This window comes from Saccostrea echinata, unplaced genomic scaffold (assembly GCF_033153115.1).
Source record: "Saccostrea echinata isolate AGI-Se365-2 ecotype Australia unplaced genomic scaffold, CSIRO_AGI_Sech_v1 ptg000007l, whole genome shotgun sequence".
Classification (NCBI taxonomy): domain Eukaryota; kingdom Metazoa; phylum Mollusca; class Bivalvia; order Ostreida; family Ostreidae; genus Saccostrea; species Saccostrea echinata.
Genome location: NW_026889756.1, coordinates 6,895,458 through 6,917,256, shown reverse-complemented (window position 1 = coordinate 6,917,256; position 21,799 = coordinate 6,895,458). Strand labels below are relative to the sequence as shown.

The 21,799-nt window shown below is 34.4% G+C and overlaps 1 protein-coding gene across 1 annotated transcript in view; it reads left to right on the top strand.

Moving 5' to 3' along the window:
- The first annotated feature begins 14,663 nt into the window (after positions 1–14,663).
- LOC133180698 (uncharacterized) overlaps positions 14,664–21,799 on the top strand; it is a 39,957-nt gene continuing 32,821 nt past the window's right edge. Inside the window, exons 1-2 of the mRNA XM_061315165.1 lie at positions 14,664–15,539; positions 19,307–19,480. Of these exons, the coding sequence (XP_061171149.1) occupies positions 14,708–15,539; positions 19,307–19,480 (1,006 nt within the window). The 5' untranslated portion in view covers positions 14,664–14,707. The remainder of the gene's footprint in view (positions 15,540–19,306; positions 19,481–21,799) is intronic.

Genomic DNA, 21,799 nt, shown 5'->3' with positions numbered 1-21,799 from the left:
ATTGGTTTTTCAATATCCCAACATTTTCATATTAAATTAACATTAAGATATTATGTTTGGAAAACAGCTGGAGGGACTTCCCCTCCCCCCCCCCCTTCATACCCCCCACTTCATTGCTTGACTCTAAGTGCTTAATTAACAAAGGGATAGTTCTCACGATAAAGATAAAACAAAATAGGGGAAAAGATCTGCTTGAACAGGACTTATGAGAAGAAGATTAAGGGTTTGTTTTTTATGGATGTGGTGTAAAGCCGAACAGAATACGAAAACTGTGAATGTTAGGATACGTCGGGCTCGGTCTACAATCAGTCTTGACCGGAAGACTATTTCGTCATGAACAGACGACTTTCCTAGCAATGCTGAACGAAGGTAAATTGCTAAGTGTTATTTTTAAGCAGCATGGTTGACGCCCATAGGAAATGTGACAAAAAAGGATAGAGAAATGTATTCAGGGACCTATATACTATGGTCCCTGATAGATCCCTGCATGTATGGAATGTCAGACACCTCGGCCCAACGACACCTCAGCCCATTGACATTTCGGCCCAATGACATCTCGGCTCAGACGGGTCGGCCAAAGATTTAAGACGGGTCGGCCCATACGTAAGACATCTCGGCCCAAGCAGTTATACTATGAAATATATATTTCCAATTATGGAACAAGAGTTAAATATTTACCGAAAAAAGTACATGAATAAACTATCAAGATTTAAAAAAAAAAAAGACCTTCCATGAGCACATTGACGATATTCCAGGAATGAGAAGACAATGCTATTAATTAAAGTGCTGAATGATGAAAAACAAAATGCTGCGGCGCATCCTTTGGTATTGGTGACAATATTGGGGGTTAATTACGAGCAGACTAAATTGGGAGATGGTCATTAAAGACATTTACATCCATTGAATATTTTCACATTATTTCTTAAGAAAAACACTTCCAGTTATAAATACATTATCGTCGCTATTGTTCGAGTCCCTTTTTTTTCTTTTTTCCAGGCTACTTGTATAAAATCAAGTATGTATGCTTTTCAAAAAAAAAGAAAAAAAAAAGAAAAAGAAACATACAATGAAGTACAGACCAATAATGCAATTATTTTAAGTGCTAAAACAAATATCTTTATACGATAATTTAGATATATACTTATAGATCGATCTATATAAACAATAAAATGTCTTTCATTTTTTCTGTTTTTAAACAAAATTAACGGTCGCAACCGTGATATCGCAGGAAAAAAAATGGCATTTTCCACAAGACATAGATGTAAATGAAAGACTGATCTAAATAATTTGGAAAAATAAAACGATTATTTATCAAAGACCCCTATTTTTTAATTTAAAAAAATTGTTTAATCGTCAGAAAGAATAATTACACCAATAATATCAATTCAAACGCTGTTAATTTTTTTCCATCATAAAATTTTGCTTCGGCCGAGGTGTCTTTTATATGGGCCGACGTGTCAACAATCTTGTGCTGACCTGTTAGGGCCGAGATGTCAAGCGTGACGGGCCAAGGTGTCGTTGGGCCGAGATGTCTGTCTACCCATGCATGCACAACTAGTAAAAGTTTGGTATAGATCTACAACGTATGTCTTACAGATACAGATGTGTAAGTCGTGTGAAGCGATGTAACTTTTCTGGCAAGATAAGTAAGTTGCTATTCAATATTTAATTAATTATTCCTTTTGGTCTCTCAATAAATTATTGATCACCATTTCATTTTGCAGATTCCTGAGAATGTTCGGTAAATCTCTGTAGCCAATGTCTACGACGTCCGGTCTTGTAATGTAATTTTATTTGATTTTTAGGACCTTAAAAGATCATGATTACCTCTTCAAGTAATTTTCTTGACTCCCCTAACTCGGGAGAGGGTGAGGGTTCTGAACTTCTTGACACCTGATCCCACCTCTGATGTGTTAGAGGTCCGTGTTTCTCTGCTTTAAACTTGTTTTGTTTCAAAGGACTTTTGAGACATTGACTTTTATTGCATACTAGACCAGGCAGGTTACTTACCATAATTGTAACCTACCCTGGCCATAAAAACTACTAGCTCAGACTTAACTTGCAAATTTATTTCTGAGAACTATATTCTATTAAATACGTCATTTTTCCACACATACGTCAGGGTCAACAACTGTGGCCAGTTGATAGGTTCAATGAAACGCGGCAAATGAGTCGGGTCAGATATCAAGACCTGAACATTTATATTATAGGAATTAAAAACATTAAAATGAACTTTAAAACCATTACAATTATAAAATACATTATTCTGTAAATATTCATGACAATCAAAACTGAATGATAATAGCAAGATAAGTTTTAACAGCATCTCTCAGATCCGCAGTGTGGAAGAGCCTTGGCCATAAACAGTGATTGAAATGTTGTTTAATAGAACAATAGCTGGGTGTTTACTGTTGACAAATATAATAGATTTTTAAAGCATATGAAATACAAGAATAGGGGTATAATTTTTTTTTATCCAGATTTGTTTATTTCTCTCATACTATGACCTTAGAAAAAATAAATCACATACCTCTGCCTCGCCTTCTATGAGATTGGTCAGACCGATATATTTCTGTAGACAGTCAGTAACAAACATAATAAGTAAAAGTATTCATAATTCAGTGTAAAGGACAAAGGACTCTTAGGAATCATTGTTTTACAGATTTTTAGAATTAATTTTGTTCTTATTATTTAGGGCTAGTATCAAAATGTGGATTATGCTTTCTGATAATCACGGTTATTAAGTTTCTGTCTGCATGCATGTGTGTCCCTCTGTCTAACAACTTGTCCCCTCTCTTACCCTTAAACGTGTGGGAGACAATTGTGGTTGTCTTGGTTCCCTGTATAACTTCTACCAATTAGCATGATTAGACAATTGGGTCTGATTTAGAATTTAAAAATCCTTGATTAGGATAACTTTGGGAGAAACATCGGGTGCAGCAATTAAATGTGAAAGAGAATTGCAGCAAGATTTATCATTTTGTACCCTCTTTCACAATTTCACACAGTTGATATCATATGTATATATATATATATATATATATATATATATATATATATATATATATATATATATATATATATATATAAAACTTAGAAAAAGTGTTTTTTTGGGTAATGATGCAGCTTTATCATTTTGTAGTAAAGTATCCTAAAGACGCAGATACAGGGTGTGTGCAGAGGACACAGATACAGGGTGTGTGACAAGAGAGAGAAGATCAAAAACAAGAGACATGACATCTGTGTGGTAAACATTTCCTTGATAATGCATGTCCATTGGCTTAATGTCAGTAAAAATGAAACATTTTTGTCATCTGACTTGTAGACTGATGACATTTTAAGCTCACCTGAGCTGAAAGCTCAAGTGAGCTTTTCTGATCACCCATTGTCCGTCTGTCCGTCTGTAAAGTTTTCACATTTTCAACTACTTCTCAAGATAGTTTGTACAAAGCATCCTTGGGTGAAGGGGAGTTTAAATTATTAAAATGAAGGGCCAAGCCCCCTTCCAAGGGGAGATAATCAAGGAAAGACCAAAAAAGGGTGGGGTTATTAAAATCTTCTTCTCAAGAACCACTGGACCAGAAAAGCTGAAACTTATGTGGAAGCTTTCTGAGTTAGTGTAGATTCTAAATTTTTCAAATCATGGCCCTCGAGACTAGAGTGGGGCCACAAAAGGGAATCATATTTTTACATTGAAGTATACAGGAAAATTTTTTAAAATTTTCTTCCCAATAACCAATGGGTCAGAAAACCTTAAATTTATATGGAAGCTTCCTGAGGTAGTGTAGATTCTTAATTGTTCAAATCATGCCCACCAGGGGTAGGGTGGGGCCACAATAGGGAATCAAAGTTTTACATTAAAATATATAGGGAAAAAACTTTTAAAATCTTCTTCTCAAGAACTACTGGGCCAGAAAAGCTGAAAATTCTGTGGAAGCTTCCTGAGGTGGTGTAGATTCTATTGTTCAAATCATAGCTCCCGGGGGTATGGTTGGGCCACAGTACGGAATCAAAGTTTTACATTGAAATATATAGGAAAAATCTTTAAAAATCTTCTTCCCAATAACCATTGAGCCAGAAAAGCTGAAATTTGTATGGAAGCTTCCTGAGGTAGTGTAGATTCTAAATTGTTAAAATTATGACCCCTGGTGGTAGGGTGGGGCCACAATAAGTATTACAAAGGAGAAAATCTGGTGAAGAACAGTAGGTGAGCATTGGGCCTCTTGTTTATTGTCTTTTGGATTGTCTGATCATTTGTCTGTATTCCTGTTCATCTTAATATTTAATATACATGTATTTTTGACTTCTCCTGCAAATCCATGTGGAGAGTCAATTTCAAATGTGATTGATTTAATCTTTTTTTTTTAAATTGTTCAGTAAAGAAATTAATTCAGAAGCATCATTTGTTATACAGATTTAAGTTCATTCAAAGCATTTGGTCCCTGGATCAATTTGTGCCGTATAAACTCAGGGTTAAACCATATAAGGATGATTAGAGCAGTCACGCCCACCAAGATCCCTACATATTTATCTGGAAGATTGATTGATTGGTTGATTGTCCCGTTCGAGAATTTTTCACTCATATAGAGACATCACCATATACCGGTGAAGGGCTTCAAATTTTGACCTTTACTCTGCACTCAGGGCCATTGAGCAGTGAGGGTTGTTTATCGTGCCAACGCCTACCATGACACGGGGCCTCGGTTTTTAAGCTCTCATCCGAAGCACCTGCAACTTTCACTTCAAAGTGCCGAGCGCTTGGCGAAGGAACAGTTGCTAACTATTTTTTTTATCTACTTAGATCAGTCACGGCTGTGATTCGAACACACGACCTTCCGATCACGGAGTGAGCGCTCTACCTTCTGACCTACCTTGGCGGCTTATCTGGTAGATGAATAATTCATAGTCAAATTAAGCTTAAGAAATGGCCTAACAATTGGCATGAAACATATCAGTCAGTTTTATACTGTATGATGGGTTATATTTGCATTAAAGTGACCATGGAATTTTTGAAATTTTATGCTGGCTTCAAAAGAGGCTGTTGAAATCCCTGTAACATCATCTTATATGTCAGTAGCCTCAGTTTTAACATTGATCATACTCAAAGCATGCTCTTGCATATCGAATAAGTTGGGAGATTTAAACAAAATATGCACGTAATAGTGGAATATTACTATATAAATAAGGAAAGTTGATAATGGAAAAGCTAAAGCCATCTTGTTGTCATACAGTTTAGTTTTTAGTTGGTCAATATATATATATATATATATATATATATATATATATATATATATATATATATATATATATATATATATATATATATATATATATATATATATATATATATATATATATATATATGTATATTATATATATATATATAATCTTTTGATTTTAAATTTAACTCAAAAGAACGTTTGAAAACTGTTTTTAAATGTTTGACACTATTGACGCCTTTCAGGCTTTTGATTTCGAGTTAACTGGGATGTATCAAACAGACATATGAATGAAAGTAACTATTGATGATTGATGAAATGTCGTCGAAATATGTAAATAACGAGTTGAAAGCCACAGCAGGAGTTTTCTTATAGTGTAGAAATTCTTCTTTATAAGAATGTGAAACAGGTCAGCTGATTAAGGAACAGAGTTAGTGCCCTTTACAGTCAACAAACATGGAACTCTGGTTTCCTAAAAGGAGTACTTTATCACTGAAGATTTTTAGGTCACAAGGTCAAAGATTAAGGGTTAAACTACTCTAGACTTTGAAAGATATTGTCTGCAAAATATTTGAAGAACCTTTGCTTAACTGACATCAATTTTAGTACATTAGTTTTCCCTTAAAGAGTAGGTGCCCCCTATTGATTTTGAGGTCACAAGATCAAGGGTCAAAGGTTAAAATGGAAAATATTGACCGCTCAATATCTGAAGAACCCTTTTTTTGACAGACATCAACCTTGATATACTGATTCCCCCTTAGGAGTAGATGACCCATGTTGATTTTACTGTCACAAGGTCAACAACATAAACACTGATTCCCCCTTAGGAGTAGATGACCCATGTTGATTTTACGATCACAAGGTCAACAACATAAACACTGATTCCCCCTTAGGAGTAGATGACCCATGTTGATGGTACATGTACAATCTAAGAAGATCTACTGAGTTCCTATAGAGATCAGACTTAGTTTGCTGATATATTTCTACAAGTCTAGTCTACAGTTATCAAATTGCCATACTATGGATCCTTTGTATTATGCATCGTATTATACTCCGGTTATAGTTATTATAAGAACCTTGGGTCTCTTGTTTTAAGATGTTAGACAAAGATAAACAGAAGTACTTGCTAGGATAACAAAAGCTCTTATTTTTGGTAAACAACATTATCAAAATTACCCCAAAACTGTTTCATATGACATGAATGTTCTAAATGATTGGAATTTGAGATAAATGTGTACAAATTGTAGATATTAGGCAAACAAATTCACAACAGTTTATAATAAAGAAAATGCATGAATGAAGATACAAGGGTAATAGGAATTGCCCTTGGAAATTTTTGTGAAGGAATAAATAATTGATTAATTATAGTAAACATGTTTTTAGCTCAAAAGAGCAGATGACTCAAGTGAACTTCTCCGATCACATTTTTTCCGTCGTCTGTCTGTATAGCTGTCCGTCCGTCCGTCTGTAAACATTTCACATTTTTGACTTCTTCTCCAGAACCAATGCGCCAGTTTCAACCAAACTTGTCGCAAAGCAACTTTAATTGGGTGAAGAGGATTTACGATTGTTCAAATGAAGGACCATGCCCTCTTTCGAAGGGAGATAATTAGTGAAAATTTCTTAGTATCTTTTAAAGATCTTCTAATTCTTAATAACCACTGTGTCAGAAATGATCAAACTTATGTGTAAGCTTTACTGCGTAATGTAATTCAAGCTTGATCAAATCATGACATCCCCCCTCTGGGGCTAGGGCGGGCCTCAATAGGTGATTAGAGTTTTACAAGGGAATATATAAGAAAATCTTTTAAAGTCTTCTTCTCAAGAACAGGAAAGCCAAGGTAAGTCATATTTTTTATGGAGGGATCCTTAGCTTGTGTTAATTCAAGTTTGTGTAAATCATGACCCCAGGAGTAGGGTGGGGCAATAATAGGCGATCAAAACTTTACATAAGAATGCATAGGAAAAAAGCTTTAAAATCTTTTGCTCAAGAACAGCAAAGTTTTGAAAATTTAATAAATTTACATGGAAGCATCCTAAGGTAGTGTAGATTTAAATATGTTGTAGTTCAGACACTCTACACTAAGATGCAAAGAAAGTTCAGTATATTGGTTTTTGATTTCAATGAATGGTGTTGCCTTGATTACTTTAAAAAAAGAAATTTCTGTGAAATTCTTTCAAAGCAAAATTTCTACAATTTTGATCCATTTGTAAATCAAGTGCTGTCTTCCTCTACCTTTATTAAGTAGAAACCAGTAGAGCTACAGTGTCGTCGGTGACTTCTTGTTTGTTCATATCTACAGCCTTTCATTTATTAGAAAGAATACAATTAATTGCATTTGAAACTTAATTTGTGAAATTTTAATTAAAGAAATGAAATAATATTGAATTTTAATGAATTGAATTTAATTTGACAGATTTCCTTATGAGTGTTATGTGTTGTTGTGTAAAAGAAGAAAAAATCACCCAAGCTCAGGTTTTCTTTAAGTTACATTTTTATGTAATAGCTAGATATGATAAAACATGTAAAATATGGCATACATTATTTATACATGTGCAAAGTTTGTAAATAACTAGAGTCATTTGTTTCAGAAAATCTAAACTTATGCAATCAAGTTTATCAGTAAAGTTATACCAAATTGTAGAATACAATAAAGTAATAAAGTGACCCCCTGATGTTTTCTCTTCACAGATGCCTCCCAATGACACAGACAAAGGGTTTGCTGTTCATAACCAGAGGAAATCACTGTGGTATACGTAATGTATGTGTTTGAAAAAACAATGTAGAAGACACATGTATTATACAATTATTGTTGTTTTTAGCTCTGGTCAGAAACCAGAAAAGCTTATGCATAGGTAATGTGTCTGACGCCTTTCCATTTTTGTCTGTAAACATTTTTTGTCCCCCACTTTCGCGAAAGCGAGGGGACATTAAATCTATTCGTCTGTCTGTCAGTCTGTCTGACTGTCAGTCTGTCTGTCACAAAAACTTTAACCTTGGTCATAACTTTTGAATGAGAAGAGATACGGCTTTCATATTTCATATGTACATTACCTATGACAAGACCTTTCCAAATACACTATGATTTTTCACCCCATGACCTTGACCTTGAATTTTTACCTACTTTTCAAAAATTTTAACATTACTTTAAATTGATCATAATTTTGAATGAGAAAAAGATGGGCTTTCATATTATATATGTATATTACCTGTGACAACACCTTTCCAAATATACTATGATTTTTGACCCCATGACCTTGACCTTGAAGTTTGGCCTACTTTTCAAAAAATTGTATCTTTGCTTATAACTTTTGATTGAGAAAAGATAGGGCTTTCATATTTGACATGTGCATTACCTGTGACGAGCCCTAACATACTATGGTTTTTGACCCCGTGACCTTGACCTGGAAGTTTGACCTACTTTTCGAATTTTTTATCTTTGCTTATAACGTTTGATTGAGAAGAGATAGGGTTTTCATATTTGACGTGCATTACCAGTGAGAAGGTGTTTCTGAGCATGCTAAGATTTTCGACACCTTGACCTTCATATTTGACCCAATTTTTAAAAAAATTAACTTTTGTGATTACTTTTGAATGACATATGATAGGCCTTTCATATTTGACAAGTGCATTACCTGTGTCAAAATGTTTCCGAATATGCTATGATATTTGACCCCGTGACTTTGACCTTAAAGTTAGATCTTTTTTTCAAACATTTAATCAGTGTTATTAACTTTTGAAGGAGCAAAGATAGGGCAATCATATTTGTCAATTGCATTACCTGTGACAAGTATTTCAAAATGTACTATGATTTTTAATACCATGACCTTGACCTTGAAGTTTGACCTACTTTTCAAAACTTTTAACATTGCTAAGAACTTTTGATTGAGAGAAGATATGGCATTTACATTTGACATGTGCATTACCTGTTTCAAGACCTTTCCGATTGTACACTCTGGTTTTTGATATTTTTTTTCACATGTGCATTACTTTTGACAAGACCTTTCGGACTTTATTATGATATTTGACCCCATGATCTTGAACTTGAAGTTTGATATAGTTTTGAGAAGCTATAATCTTTGCTATAACTGTTATTTATTCAATAATTTATTTATTTATTTATTTATTTTTGGTATAATGCACAGATAAGATAGGACACACAAATAAGACAGTTACAATATTAAAGCTGTAAATGATAACATCCCATCCACTAAAACACCCAAAGCAGGGGACCACAATTCTTTGAATTTGGTTGTTCAAAATGCTACTCCTCCTACAGTTTTGGTCTAAGCAGGGTAACCTATGCTATGCTATACTATACTATACTGCACTATACTATACTATACTATTCTATACTATACTATTCTATTATACACTTATCCACTGGCTGTGAGTGGGATAGTTCTTTTATCAAACCCACGACAGGAACTATTCCCCGAGGGCTTGCCCGAGGGGAATAGTTCCTGTCAAGGGTTTGATGAAAGAGCTATCCCTCTCACAGCCAGTGGATAAGCATTTTATTATACTGATGTATATCATTTCTGAGGGTTTGTATTACCTGATACTACAGTTTCATAGGCAAAACATGGAAAGAATAAATATAATAGTTTTGAACAAGTATTTGGAATAAGATAACACTGCTAGAATGAGCTGAAATCTTGATGACGTTACAATGCTACTGAAGTCAGGATGACATCATCAGTCTATAGATTGATTATAGGAAATCAAAATTGACGGCAAAAATTGCATGAAAATTTTCCGAGGGGTGGATAGCAAAAACTATACCCCGGGATATAGCTTTGCTGTGCGTGGAAATTTTCAGACTATCAAAGATAGTTATTTTACCTTCTTAACTTTATATAGGAAACATTTTAACAGATACTATACTATACTATACTATACTATACTATACTATACTATACCATGCCATACCCTACCATACTATATAATTAGGGCCCCGCTCTGCGGGCGCCCTATAGTGATCAGTCCGTCCGTCCGTCTGTCCGTCCGTCCGTCCGTCCGTCTGTCCGTCCGAGATCTCTTGTCCGGAGCATATCTTCTCTCTCCTTGGCCCAATCTGGCTCATACTTCACCCACAGAGTGTCTTTGGGTAAAGGGTGTGCAGTGACCTTGAACCATGTTTCTAGGTCTAAGGTCAAGGTCTTAACAGAATTATATGAAAAATCCTTGTCCGGAGCATATCTTCTCTCCTCTTGGTCCAGTGTGACTCATACTTCACTCACAGAGTGCCACTGGTCAATGGATGTGCAGTGACCTTGAACAAAGTTTCTAGGTCAAGGGTCAAGGTCAAAAATAGCCTCTCTGTTTAAATTCTTGTCCGGAGCATATCTTTTCTCTCTCATGGCCCAATCTGGCTCATACTTCACCCAAAGAGTGTCTTTGGGTAAAGGGCATGCAGTGATCTTGAACCATGTTTCTAGGTCTAAGGTCAAGGTCATAGAAGAATTATATATATGAAAAATCCTTGTCCGGAGCATATCTTCTCTCCTCTTGGTCCAGTGTGGCTCATACTTCACTCACAGAGTGCCACTGGTCAATGGATGTGCAGTGACCTTGAACGAAGTTTCTAGGTCAAGGGTCAAGGTCAAAAATAGCCTCTCTGTTTAAAATCTTTGTTCGGTGCATGGTTTCTTTCTCTTATTAGTCTAGTCAGCCTCAAACTTTACCAATTGACGTAGGGTACAGAACATTTGTGAATTTCCTTCCATATTTTGATACATATGCAACAGTTTTCATAGAGGATATGCAACATTTGTGATTTTTGTGCTGCTTTTTGATAGATGGTATGGAGCACTCGTGATTTTCATGCCATTTTTTATTATAACAAGGTTTACATAGAAGCCCTTTAGACTCAAACAACACATCCCTTAATAGTACACAAGTGTTCCTCTTCAAAATAAACCCTTTTCAGCTCCTTTACTTTTTCATGTTCCTTGCTGAAAGCGGGGCCCTTTGAGATGGCCACCATCTCAATGATATCTAGTTCTGTTTATCGACTTTTGATTTCAAGATTTGGTGCACAAATTAACTATACTAAGGTGATATACTATTACACTTCTGTAAAAACATTTCCTATATTAAGTTAAGAGGGTAAATTAACTATTCCTCTATAGTCTGAAAATTTCATGCCTAGCAAATCTGTACCTAGGGTATAGATTGTGCTATCCACCCTTCAAAAATTCAATTTTTGCCGTCAGTTTTGATTTTCTGTGATCAATCTCTAGACTGATGATATCATCACGACTTTAGTAGCATTGTGATGTCATCAGGATTGTGATGTCATCAGGATTCAGCTCACTTTTGCAGTGTCCTTTTACAAATACTTGTGCAAAACTTTAATAATTAACATAATCCAAAAAGAAAAAGGGAAAATCAAAATTCACTTTTAATCACCCACGTTTTACAATCTGAAGTCGTTTTGGACTGAAAATCCTTATATGTGCCGCCTCAAGGTATTATTCTTTCCATATTTTACGTATGAAACTGTAGTATCAGGAAATCCAACCCTCAGAAATTATGATATATATGTACATAAGTTTTATAAAACGCTTATTTACTAGTTGTGAGTGGGATAGCTCTTTCATCAAACCCTTGACAGAAACTATTCCCCTCGTGGAAGCCTCAGGGACTATACTATACTAGACTAGGCTAGACTAGACTAGACAATACTAGACTAGACTAGACTAGACTATACTATACAATACTAGACTAGACTAGACTATACTATACTATACAATACTAGACTAGACTAGACTAGATTAGACTATACAATACTAGACTAGACTAGACTAGACTATACTATACTATACTATACAATACTAGACTAGACTAGACTAGACTATACTATACTATACAGTACTATATACTATACTATACTATACTTTACTATACTATACTATACTCCATAGTTCTGTTTATCGACTTTTGATTTCAAGACTTGATACACAATTAAACTTTATTATAACAAGGTACATCTTTCTTTATTGTGACACGAAACCGGTGTTTTTCTTATTATTGTATTAGCAATACGGAATGACTACAGTGGGCAGAGCTACTTTCCATTCTGTATTAGCCCTATATACTGTCTTGTATTAGCCAACTATTCTGTATCTAAAATACAGCATGGTCTAAAAATAAATCTGATTCAATTGATCAAAAGCACGTACAAATAGTAAATGCTGATTTTTTCCTCTTATAAATTTTGGAGAAATATTTCCCTAGGAATGTAAAATGTCAAATTTTCTCAATCACGTTTAAAAACTTATTCCACACAGAATCTATATGTTATTTTGTTTCAAATGAAAAGGAAAATTCGCAATTATGGAAAACATCCTGTGTTGGATAATTAAATTCCTCAAAACCTGTTTTCTTTTCCTGCTTTTTTGTGTCCCCTTCAAAATGGTAAAGCAATGGGTTCACGGTTGCACCATCCATTAATGAAATGTATTAGTGAAATTCGATACCCCCCCCTCCCAATTTTCCACTCTTCTCATGCAAACTCGATCATTTCCATTTTTTAGCATTTTTATTTTCTAAAATTTCATCTTAAATCCTCATCGCGGACGACTGTCGCACATCTCTTTCACTTCGTTTTTAATATCGCATTTCAATAAAAATTAAAAATCTGTGACATCAAAGTCCATCGAAGAGCTGTCTGTATCAGCTGTATTTGTATCTAGTTAAACTGAGATTTTAAGACCCCTGACATAAATTAGGATCAATCTCCATCTACAACAAGGTTAAATTGTCCACCTTATCAATTAAGACTTGCTTCGAGTCTGTTACATCTACCCCATGTCAAAACTAATCTGAGTGAATCTTACGTTCTCCATAGAAATATATATACTGCGGATGCTGCACAGCTAAAAGTGGGATGTGCTTTTTTTGATTGATCGTGTCACAAATCATTTAGAGAACTCGACAGGTTCTGTATCGTAGATACAGATTTGGGGGCGGAGACTCTTGCTACGCACTTGTCCATCCCCAAATTTGTATCTACGATACAGAACCAGTCTCGTTCTCTGAATAATACTTACAAGTACTCACCATTAGAGCTACAGTCCTATCAGAGACTTCTGGTTTAGGTCAATACAATGATTTAGCCACCTGAGGAGTACAATATACACCGAACCAAAGGCTTGTACTTCAAGGGTGGCTAAATTGTGGTATTGACTGAAAAACAGCAATAATTGTTTTACTATATCATTTAATGATAAAATGACACAAACTTGTTAAGCAAACTTAGATATCTTTCTTGATTAATTGCATATTGAAATGAGAAATTAGCTTAAAATAACCATAACCATTTGTATTAGTTTTAGAATTCTTAAACTATATTTGAAAGAAAAAAAGATCAGACACATAACATCAAAGTAGGAAAAATTAACAATTAACTTAAAAAAATCTTTAACAAAAAAAAAGAACAGAATTCTCCAAACTTCAAAATCTTGTTTAGGGAGGTGGGGGTGTGGGGCTAGGTCCATTAACATAGGAGAGATTAGGTTATACTGGATTAAAAAGATGAGGGTACTAGTCTTAAAATGAATATTGTCATTCTTAATTAATAGAAAATTAATTAAGACAGAAAAAAGTAAGTGGCCCGGGGGTGGGGGGGGGGTATGGCAAGTGAACAAGTGAAATAATTTTTCATAACTAATTGTAATTGTTTAGAAGTTCTCTATATTTATTTTATAAACTGTGTTATTATGTCATTAAAAAGTTAAAAAGTAAATACATGTATTACAAATAGATGAGTTCCCATGCATGTTTAGAATAATCTTACATTTGCATGAAGATGCTCTAATTTTGTCACTTTTGCTTCAGCCTCGAGCTCGACTCCAAAATGGAGGAAGCCAACTTGATCAAAGGCCCAGTATATAGATACTGTATGTGTGTACACGTCGCCTTGATCACAGACACAGTCTAAGGATTCTACACGTGTGTACATGTAAATATATTATGGTTTGTATACATTTTGATGACATACATCTAGATAATAGAGTCATAATGTACAGAGATGTGTGTCATATTAATATAGACACCAGATATAAAGTGTACAGAGACACTAACTTATATAGTTATATTTATGTGTAACAACATAGTTATTTTTTATCTAAAACATTATCAGTGTAAATTATTATATAATTGTAAAGAGAGTGTACAGAGATACTAACTTATATAGTTATATTTATGTGTTATTTATAGTTGTTTATCTAAAACATTATCAGTATAAATTATTATATAATTCTAAAGAGAGTGTACAGAGACACTAGTTAATATAGTTATAATTATGTTACATCATAGTTTTTTATCTAAGACATTGTAAGTGTAAAGAGAGCCCTGTTATTGATGTAGATAATTCTAACACAATGTTGTTATTTACAGAGAAATCTCCCTGACTGAGGAAATCTACACGGGATTCTGTTATAAAACCACAGGATAAAGATGAAATAAATGTCTGCTGTCAATGATGTATAGATTAGTGTTACAGAAATCTGTCACAGTGACAGGTGTTAGTGATTGTAGTCACATTTCCCGTGTATCACCAGACCGGGTCTGGATCAGTGATGAAGACAATCTCATCTTGACAAACACAACAGGTGATAAACTACATCATCTGACAGGTATATATAGTTATGGTTATGGAATACATACAGTGACAAGTGACGGTGATTTAATTTATATAGACAGTTACGGTAACATCAACAAACTGTCTACAGATCACAGAGTACAGACTACATTAATAAAGTACAACACAGCACCATGGAGACCACTGTGTGTCTACAGCTCCCCCTCCACTGGAGACCTGCTGGTCGGGATGCGTAATACTGATACAGATACAGGCCAGGTAAACCGTTACAAGAACACAGGACAACACATACAGACCATACAGCGCGACAACACAGGTCAGGGACTGTATAGTAGACCTAGATACATCACAGAGAACCGCAATGGAGATGTTATTGTGTCTGACTATGACCGTGGTGCTGTAGTGGTGACAGATCGTGTAGGTAGACACCGCTTCTCCTACACAGGACCTCCATCAGGATCAGGACTAGTACCACGTGGAATCTGTACTGACGCGCTGTCACACATCCTGGTGTGTGATTATAGAACCAACACAGTACAGATGATTGACAAGGACGGGCAATTCCTGTCACAGTTAGAGCCAGGACAACACAGGATATACGGACCACGTGGCCTGAGTTATGATGATAGAACTCACTTACTCTGGATTGGATCATACAGAAACAACAAAGTAAACATCTATAGACTTATTTATGGAGACTCTCTGACCGGTAAGTTATACTGTTGTATTGTGTTTATGTCTTCTGTTTTAGGTGTAAACTATATTATAAATATAATTAGATAATTATTAATGAAGTCATAAATAATAATCTTATAGGGTCATTGATTATACTTAGATAATTAATCAGGAAGTCATTAATATTCAATAAATATGGACATTGTTTTAAGTTGAATTAAAAGTCATTATTTAAAGTCATTATTTTAAATGTAATCACAAGTTGTTAATGAATAACTGTAATCATTGTTATAAGTGTATAACTACATTACATGTTAATTACGTTGATTATGATTTGTTGAATTACGTAACAAGATTAAATTTAACAGATACAGATCTAAATGAATAAATATATAATTACTGGATTAAATCTCACAGATACAGATATATATATTAAATAAATATAAGATTAAATTTAACAGATACAGATCTATATACATAAATATATAATTACTGGTCTGATAATATTGAGACTAGAGAGATGGTGACTAGGAATTGTTTACATGTTTGACGTTTTCTTGGTTAAGGAACATTTTAGTGCACTATAACTTTGTTGTCTTAGACAAACTATTTATTACTACAGATCAAACTTTACACAGATTCTGTACATCATGTACAACTGGATCTACTCTGTCTGGATATAATCATACCTATATATATATATAGGTATATAATCGTGTTAGTGTACTATAACTTTGTTGTCCTATACAAACTATTTATTACTACAGATCAAACTCTACACAGATTCTGTACATAATGTACAACTGGATCTACTCTGTCTGGATATAATCATACCTATATATATAGGTATATAATTGTGTTAGTGTACTATAACTTTGATGTCTTAGACAAACTATTTATAACTACAGATCAAACTTTACACAGATTCTGTACATCATGTACAACTGGATCTACTCTGACTGGATATAATCATACCTATATATATAGGTATATAATCGTGTTAGTGTACTATAACTTTGTTGTCTTATACAAACTATTTATTAATACAGATCAAACTTTACACAGATTCTGTACATCATGTACAACTGGATCTACTCTGTCTGGATATAATCATACCTATATATATAGGTATATAATCGTGTTAGTGTACTATAACTTTGTTGTCTTAGACAAACTACTTATTACTACAGATCAAACTTTACACAGATTCTGTACATCATGTACAACTGGATCTACTCTGACTGGATAAAATCATACCTATATATATATAGGTATATAATCCTGTTAGTGCACTATAACTTTGTTGTCTTATACAAACTATTTATTACTACAGATCAAACTTTACACAGATTCTGTACATCATGTACAACTGGATCAACTCTGGCTGGATATAATCATACCTATATATATAGGTATATAATCATGTTAGTGCACTATAACTTTGTTGTCTTATACAAACTATTTATTACTACAGATCAAACTTTACACAGATTCTGTACATCATGTACAACTGGATCTACTCTGACTGGATATAATCATATATTGAATATTATGACCTTTTGGGTTTTCGTCCTATATTTGATTTGAATTCATCATCACAGGTTAAATTTATAGTTCACAACAGATATGAGGAATTATGATTATGGTGTAGTGGTGGTACATGTAGTTGGGGGGGGGGGGGGGGTCGTGTAAGCAATGAGAACTAAGGGACATTACTGTAGTGTTAAGCAGGACTAAATCTGGTATAACTCAGTCTCTATGAGAAATTAATTCACTGTCTTCAGTATTCTACAGATCAGTGACATTTTGTACATGTTGACAGATATAGACACCATTGATATTAACACGGCTCTGTCTAGGGATGTTGTGTATTTCTGTAGCAGGTGTTAAGTAAATCTACATGCTTTACTGGAGTGAACTCATGTCCTGTCATGTTCATACAATGCTTGTGTATTTGAATCAATAAAAGTTTGTAGTCTGTCTCAGGAAAAAAACATGATGTGAGATTTGATGTGGATGATAAAAAATAAAGAAAAATGATAATGTTCCGGACTAATGATCCTTAATAAATTTCAACATGTAGAAAAGAGGGAAGCTTTTCCAAAAATTTGATGATTTGTATATTTTATATGTTTTGAATAATTAAAGGTTGCACCACTAGAAAAACATACTTTTACTTGGTTTAGTATATACATTTAAGAACTCTGCAAATTCCAGGGGGGAAGGGGGGGGGGGGCAGACACCTCCCCCCAACAACCCCCCTAACCCCCTCTAGATCTGCGCATGCTTTTTTATTGATGTTTGTCTGTCTGTCTGTCGGTCTGTCTCTGTGTATTTGTTTTTTAATTTTTCACAGAAAACAAACCAAGTTTATGCTGTGGCATATATTCCTTGTAATTACATACCTATGATAGAGGTATATACATACATGTGTATATATATATATATATATATATATGTGTGTGAATGGGGTGAGACAGAGAAAATTTCTTTATTTCTCTCTCTCTCTCTCTCTGATATAATAGATTCTATGCCCCTCCGAATACTTAAGGTAAATTTTTATTACAGTCAGGTTTGGGGGGATATGTAAATTGTGCACTAAATCAATATTATGGTGAGTTTCCACTAAATTTTCAGTCATAAATGTTCTTGATTTCATCAAATGATAGCTTACTGTGTAAAGCACAAGTCTTTAGGGATTTTTAAAAATTGACAATAATTTACATGATGTATATGAATTTTATTAATTTTTTTGCCAATGTGTTAATTTTCAAACTTAAGATACATTTTAACATAAAAATCAGTGATTCCTCTCTCAAAGAAAGATAAATGTTGGCATCTCTTCAAAATCTCACAAGAACCACTGCCGATCCCTCACTCCCCCTCCCACCCCAACCCCAAAAAAGGAGAAATAATAAAATTATGAATGTTTCCCAATATTTTGACATTCATGCCCTGTTACATTGATCATTCTTTGATCTATTTATTAATTTTTGATTAGGACCCAGCTCTACGGTTTTTAATTATAGTACATAGTGTAGAATCAAATCGATCCCTGGGGATAGGGTGGGGCCACAATGTATGATTAAAGTTTTACATGGGAATTTATAAATAAAAATCTGCTAATGAAAAAAGCAGGGTTAATGGTGAGCATTGGGTTTGTGTTGTGGACCTCAGGCATCTTGTTTCTGAACTATTTATTATGCCACCCTTTGAAGAAGGGAGGGCATATTGCTTTGCTGCTGTCTGTGGGTCGGTCCACCAACAGTTTCCATTCATTTTCTTTGCAGAGGTTGTACATACTGAAATGAAATTTAGTATACAGATTTATCATAAGAATATCTAGGTCAAGTTCTGTCTTGGGTATGATCGAGCAATTTTTGACAGAGTTATGTCCCTTGGACTTAGAAAAAATTCCAATTATTTGAGGGGTGGGTGGGGGGTGGGGTGCATAAGTGTTTCAAAAACATCTCTTTTTTTCACCGAATTTTCCAGATCTGGATGATAGGTATCTTTTACTGTGCAAACAGTCCTGTGTAGTGTATATTCAAGCTTGTAAACCTCATCCCATTTACCTCTGAATCTCATTTGAACTTTTGAGACTATTTCAATTGGTATATCTATGTTTTGTTCTTATTTAATGTTTAAGGAGGATATAATATTTCAAAGATTTCTTTCTGAATGTATAAAAATTTTAGCAGATCTCATGATGGAGAACCTGCAATTTGAAGTTTAAGAATGATTAACTGCTGAACTAATCTCACTCTGTGTGTACATTTAATGGTTCTTATATAATTTCAGCGCTCTCTCTGGAGAAGATGAAGTGTGTGAAGCATCCCAGAGGTACATTGTCCCAGTTCTGTATCCCGTGTGAGACTGCCTTGTGTGAGATGTGCTTCAGGACCTCTAGTGATCATATAAAACATGATGTTAAAGATGTTGAGAAATTGTTTCGTGAAATTCACAAGAGAAAAGGTTTGTAACAACACAGAATGTGACTTTGAAGAAAATCTTTGACAAACAAAAATTGTTTTATCCATTTTTAGATCACCTGAGTCACTCAGGTGACCTATTGCTATCTGTTTTTTCTGTCATCATTCGTAAACTTTTGAACATTTTCAGCTTCTTCTCTGGAACCACTGAACCAATTTCAACCAATTTTGGTATATATAGCATTTATGGGTGAAGGGGAACAGAAATTATGAAATTCATGGTCCTTGCCCCCCTGGGGCCTGAGGGGTGGGGCTAAAACCATCAAAATTAATGCAATCTTTAAAAATCTTCTTCTTTACTCATGAACATCAAGAAGTCAAACTATTGGCATGAATGTAATAAGCATTGAGCTCTCTACCAAAATTTTGAAATTTATGGCCCCAGGGTCAGTGGTTCTGGTGTTAGGGTGGGGCTATATAGATTATATAGTAAAAGTGCATTATTAGTCCCCTACCGGTGAAACCGGAGGAGACTATAGGTTTCCTCTGAGTCCATCTGTCTGTCCGTCTGTCTGTCTGTCTAGCTGTCCCTCTGTCTGTCTGTCAGTCTGTCCCACTTGGTTTTCCGCACTTTTTTCTGAAACGCTTGCAGATATTGAGCTGATTTTTGGTATGTGAGTGTATCTTGATGAGTTACAGATCAAGTTTGCATTTCGTTCCGCTTCATTGATTTTTGACAGAATTACAGCCTTTTCAATTTTTAAGGGTTTTCCGCAATTTTCTTCTAAACGCTTGTAGATATTGATTTTTTTTTGTATGTGGCTTTACCTTGATTAGTTATAGATTAAGTTTGCATTTCGTCCCACTTCATTAATTTTTGACGGAATTATGGCATTTTCAATTCTTAACGGGAACCAGATTACACTTGCCGGTAGGGGACTAGTATTGCTAATGCAATACTCTCAGAATGCTTGTTGCTTTGAAAATCTTCTTCTCTGCTCCTAGGTATTAAATAAACTAATTAAGTACATAGTTATGTTAAATAAGGCTGCCTCTTCCAAAATTGTGAATTTCATGGCCCCTGGGTCAGGGGTTCTGGTGTTAGGGCGGGGCTGTATTGATTATATACTATTAGTGAAAATGCATTATTTCTATGAAAATCTTCATCTCTGCTCATGGGTATCAAATAAACTAACTTAGTACATATTTATGATGAGCAAGAGTGCCTCTTCCAAAATTGTGAATTTTATGGCTCCTGGGTCAAGGGTTCCAGGGATTTATCAGCATATTTTGGGAAATGCCATTTTTGGGGAATTGGGAAAAAAATATTGGCTTTTTGATGAAATTGGGAAAAATTAAAAATGTTGCTTAAATCATGTATTCAGGTGTAATTCATTTAATATTTCAGCATGAACTCTAATTTGGGCAACCAACCAGACAATTATATATGATCAAACTTCATACAAGATCAATTATAAATAAAAGACTAATAAAAGTAAAATTGACTTCAATGAGTATAAAGTGTTTATACAACTTAGAGTAGTACATGTGTGTATGAGACCTAGGGTAGTACATGTGTGTATGAGATTCCAATTTAGGTCATTACAGAATCTGTTTCTGGAAAATATAAACCTTTTGCAAGTATATATTTTCTCAAAGTCCTCTTTTAATGTGTATTAATGCATTGAAAATATATTTTTCTATTTGAAATAATGCCTACAGTCCCTACCATTCACTCGTAGATCAATTGAGTATGTTTAAATAACTTCCGGAATCTATATAATTACACAATATCACCATTTTCAGAAAAACGGAGGAAATTCGAATTAAAAGTTGGCGATGTTTTTGCAGTGTTTTTAAACATGTATTATGACTGTAGCTTTGCTAAATGACTTAAATAGAGGAAAATTACAGACAATCTGACAATTTTCCTTGTGTATTTCCAAGATAATTAAATATAAAAGCATTGTTCACCAACTGGGAAAAAATACTGCCAAATTGGGAAAAACTGAACTCATTTTCAATTGGGAATGGGGCCGAATTTCGGCCCCTGAGAAGGTACTGATAAATCCCTGGGTTCTGGTGTTAGGGCGGGGCTGTATGATTATATAGTGAAAATGCATTTTTTCTTTGAAAATCTTCTTCTCTGCTCCTGGGTATTATTTAAACAAAGGAACTGCATGGTTAATTATGATAAGCAAGAATGCCTCTTCCCAAATTGTGAAATTCTTGGCCCCAGGGTCATGAGGGGGGGCTTTATTGATTATATAATGAAAATGCATCATTACTTTCAAAATATTTTTTCTTCTCCTGGTTATAAAGCAAACAAACAAGTGTATAGTTATGATGAGCAAGGCAAGGG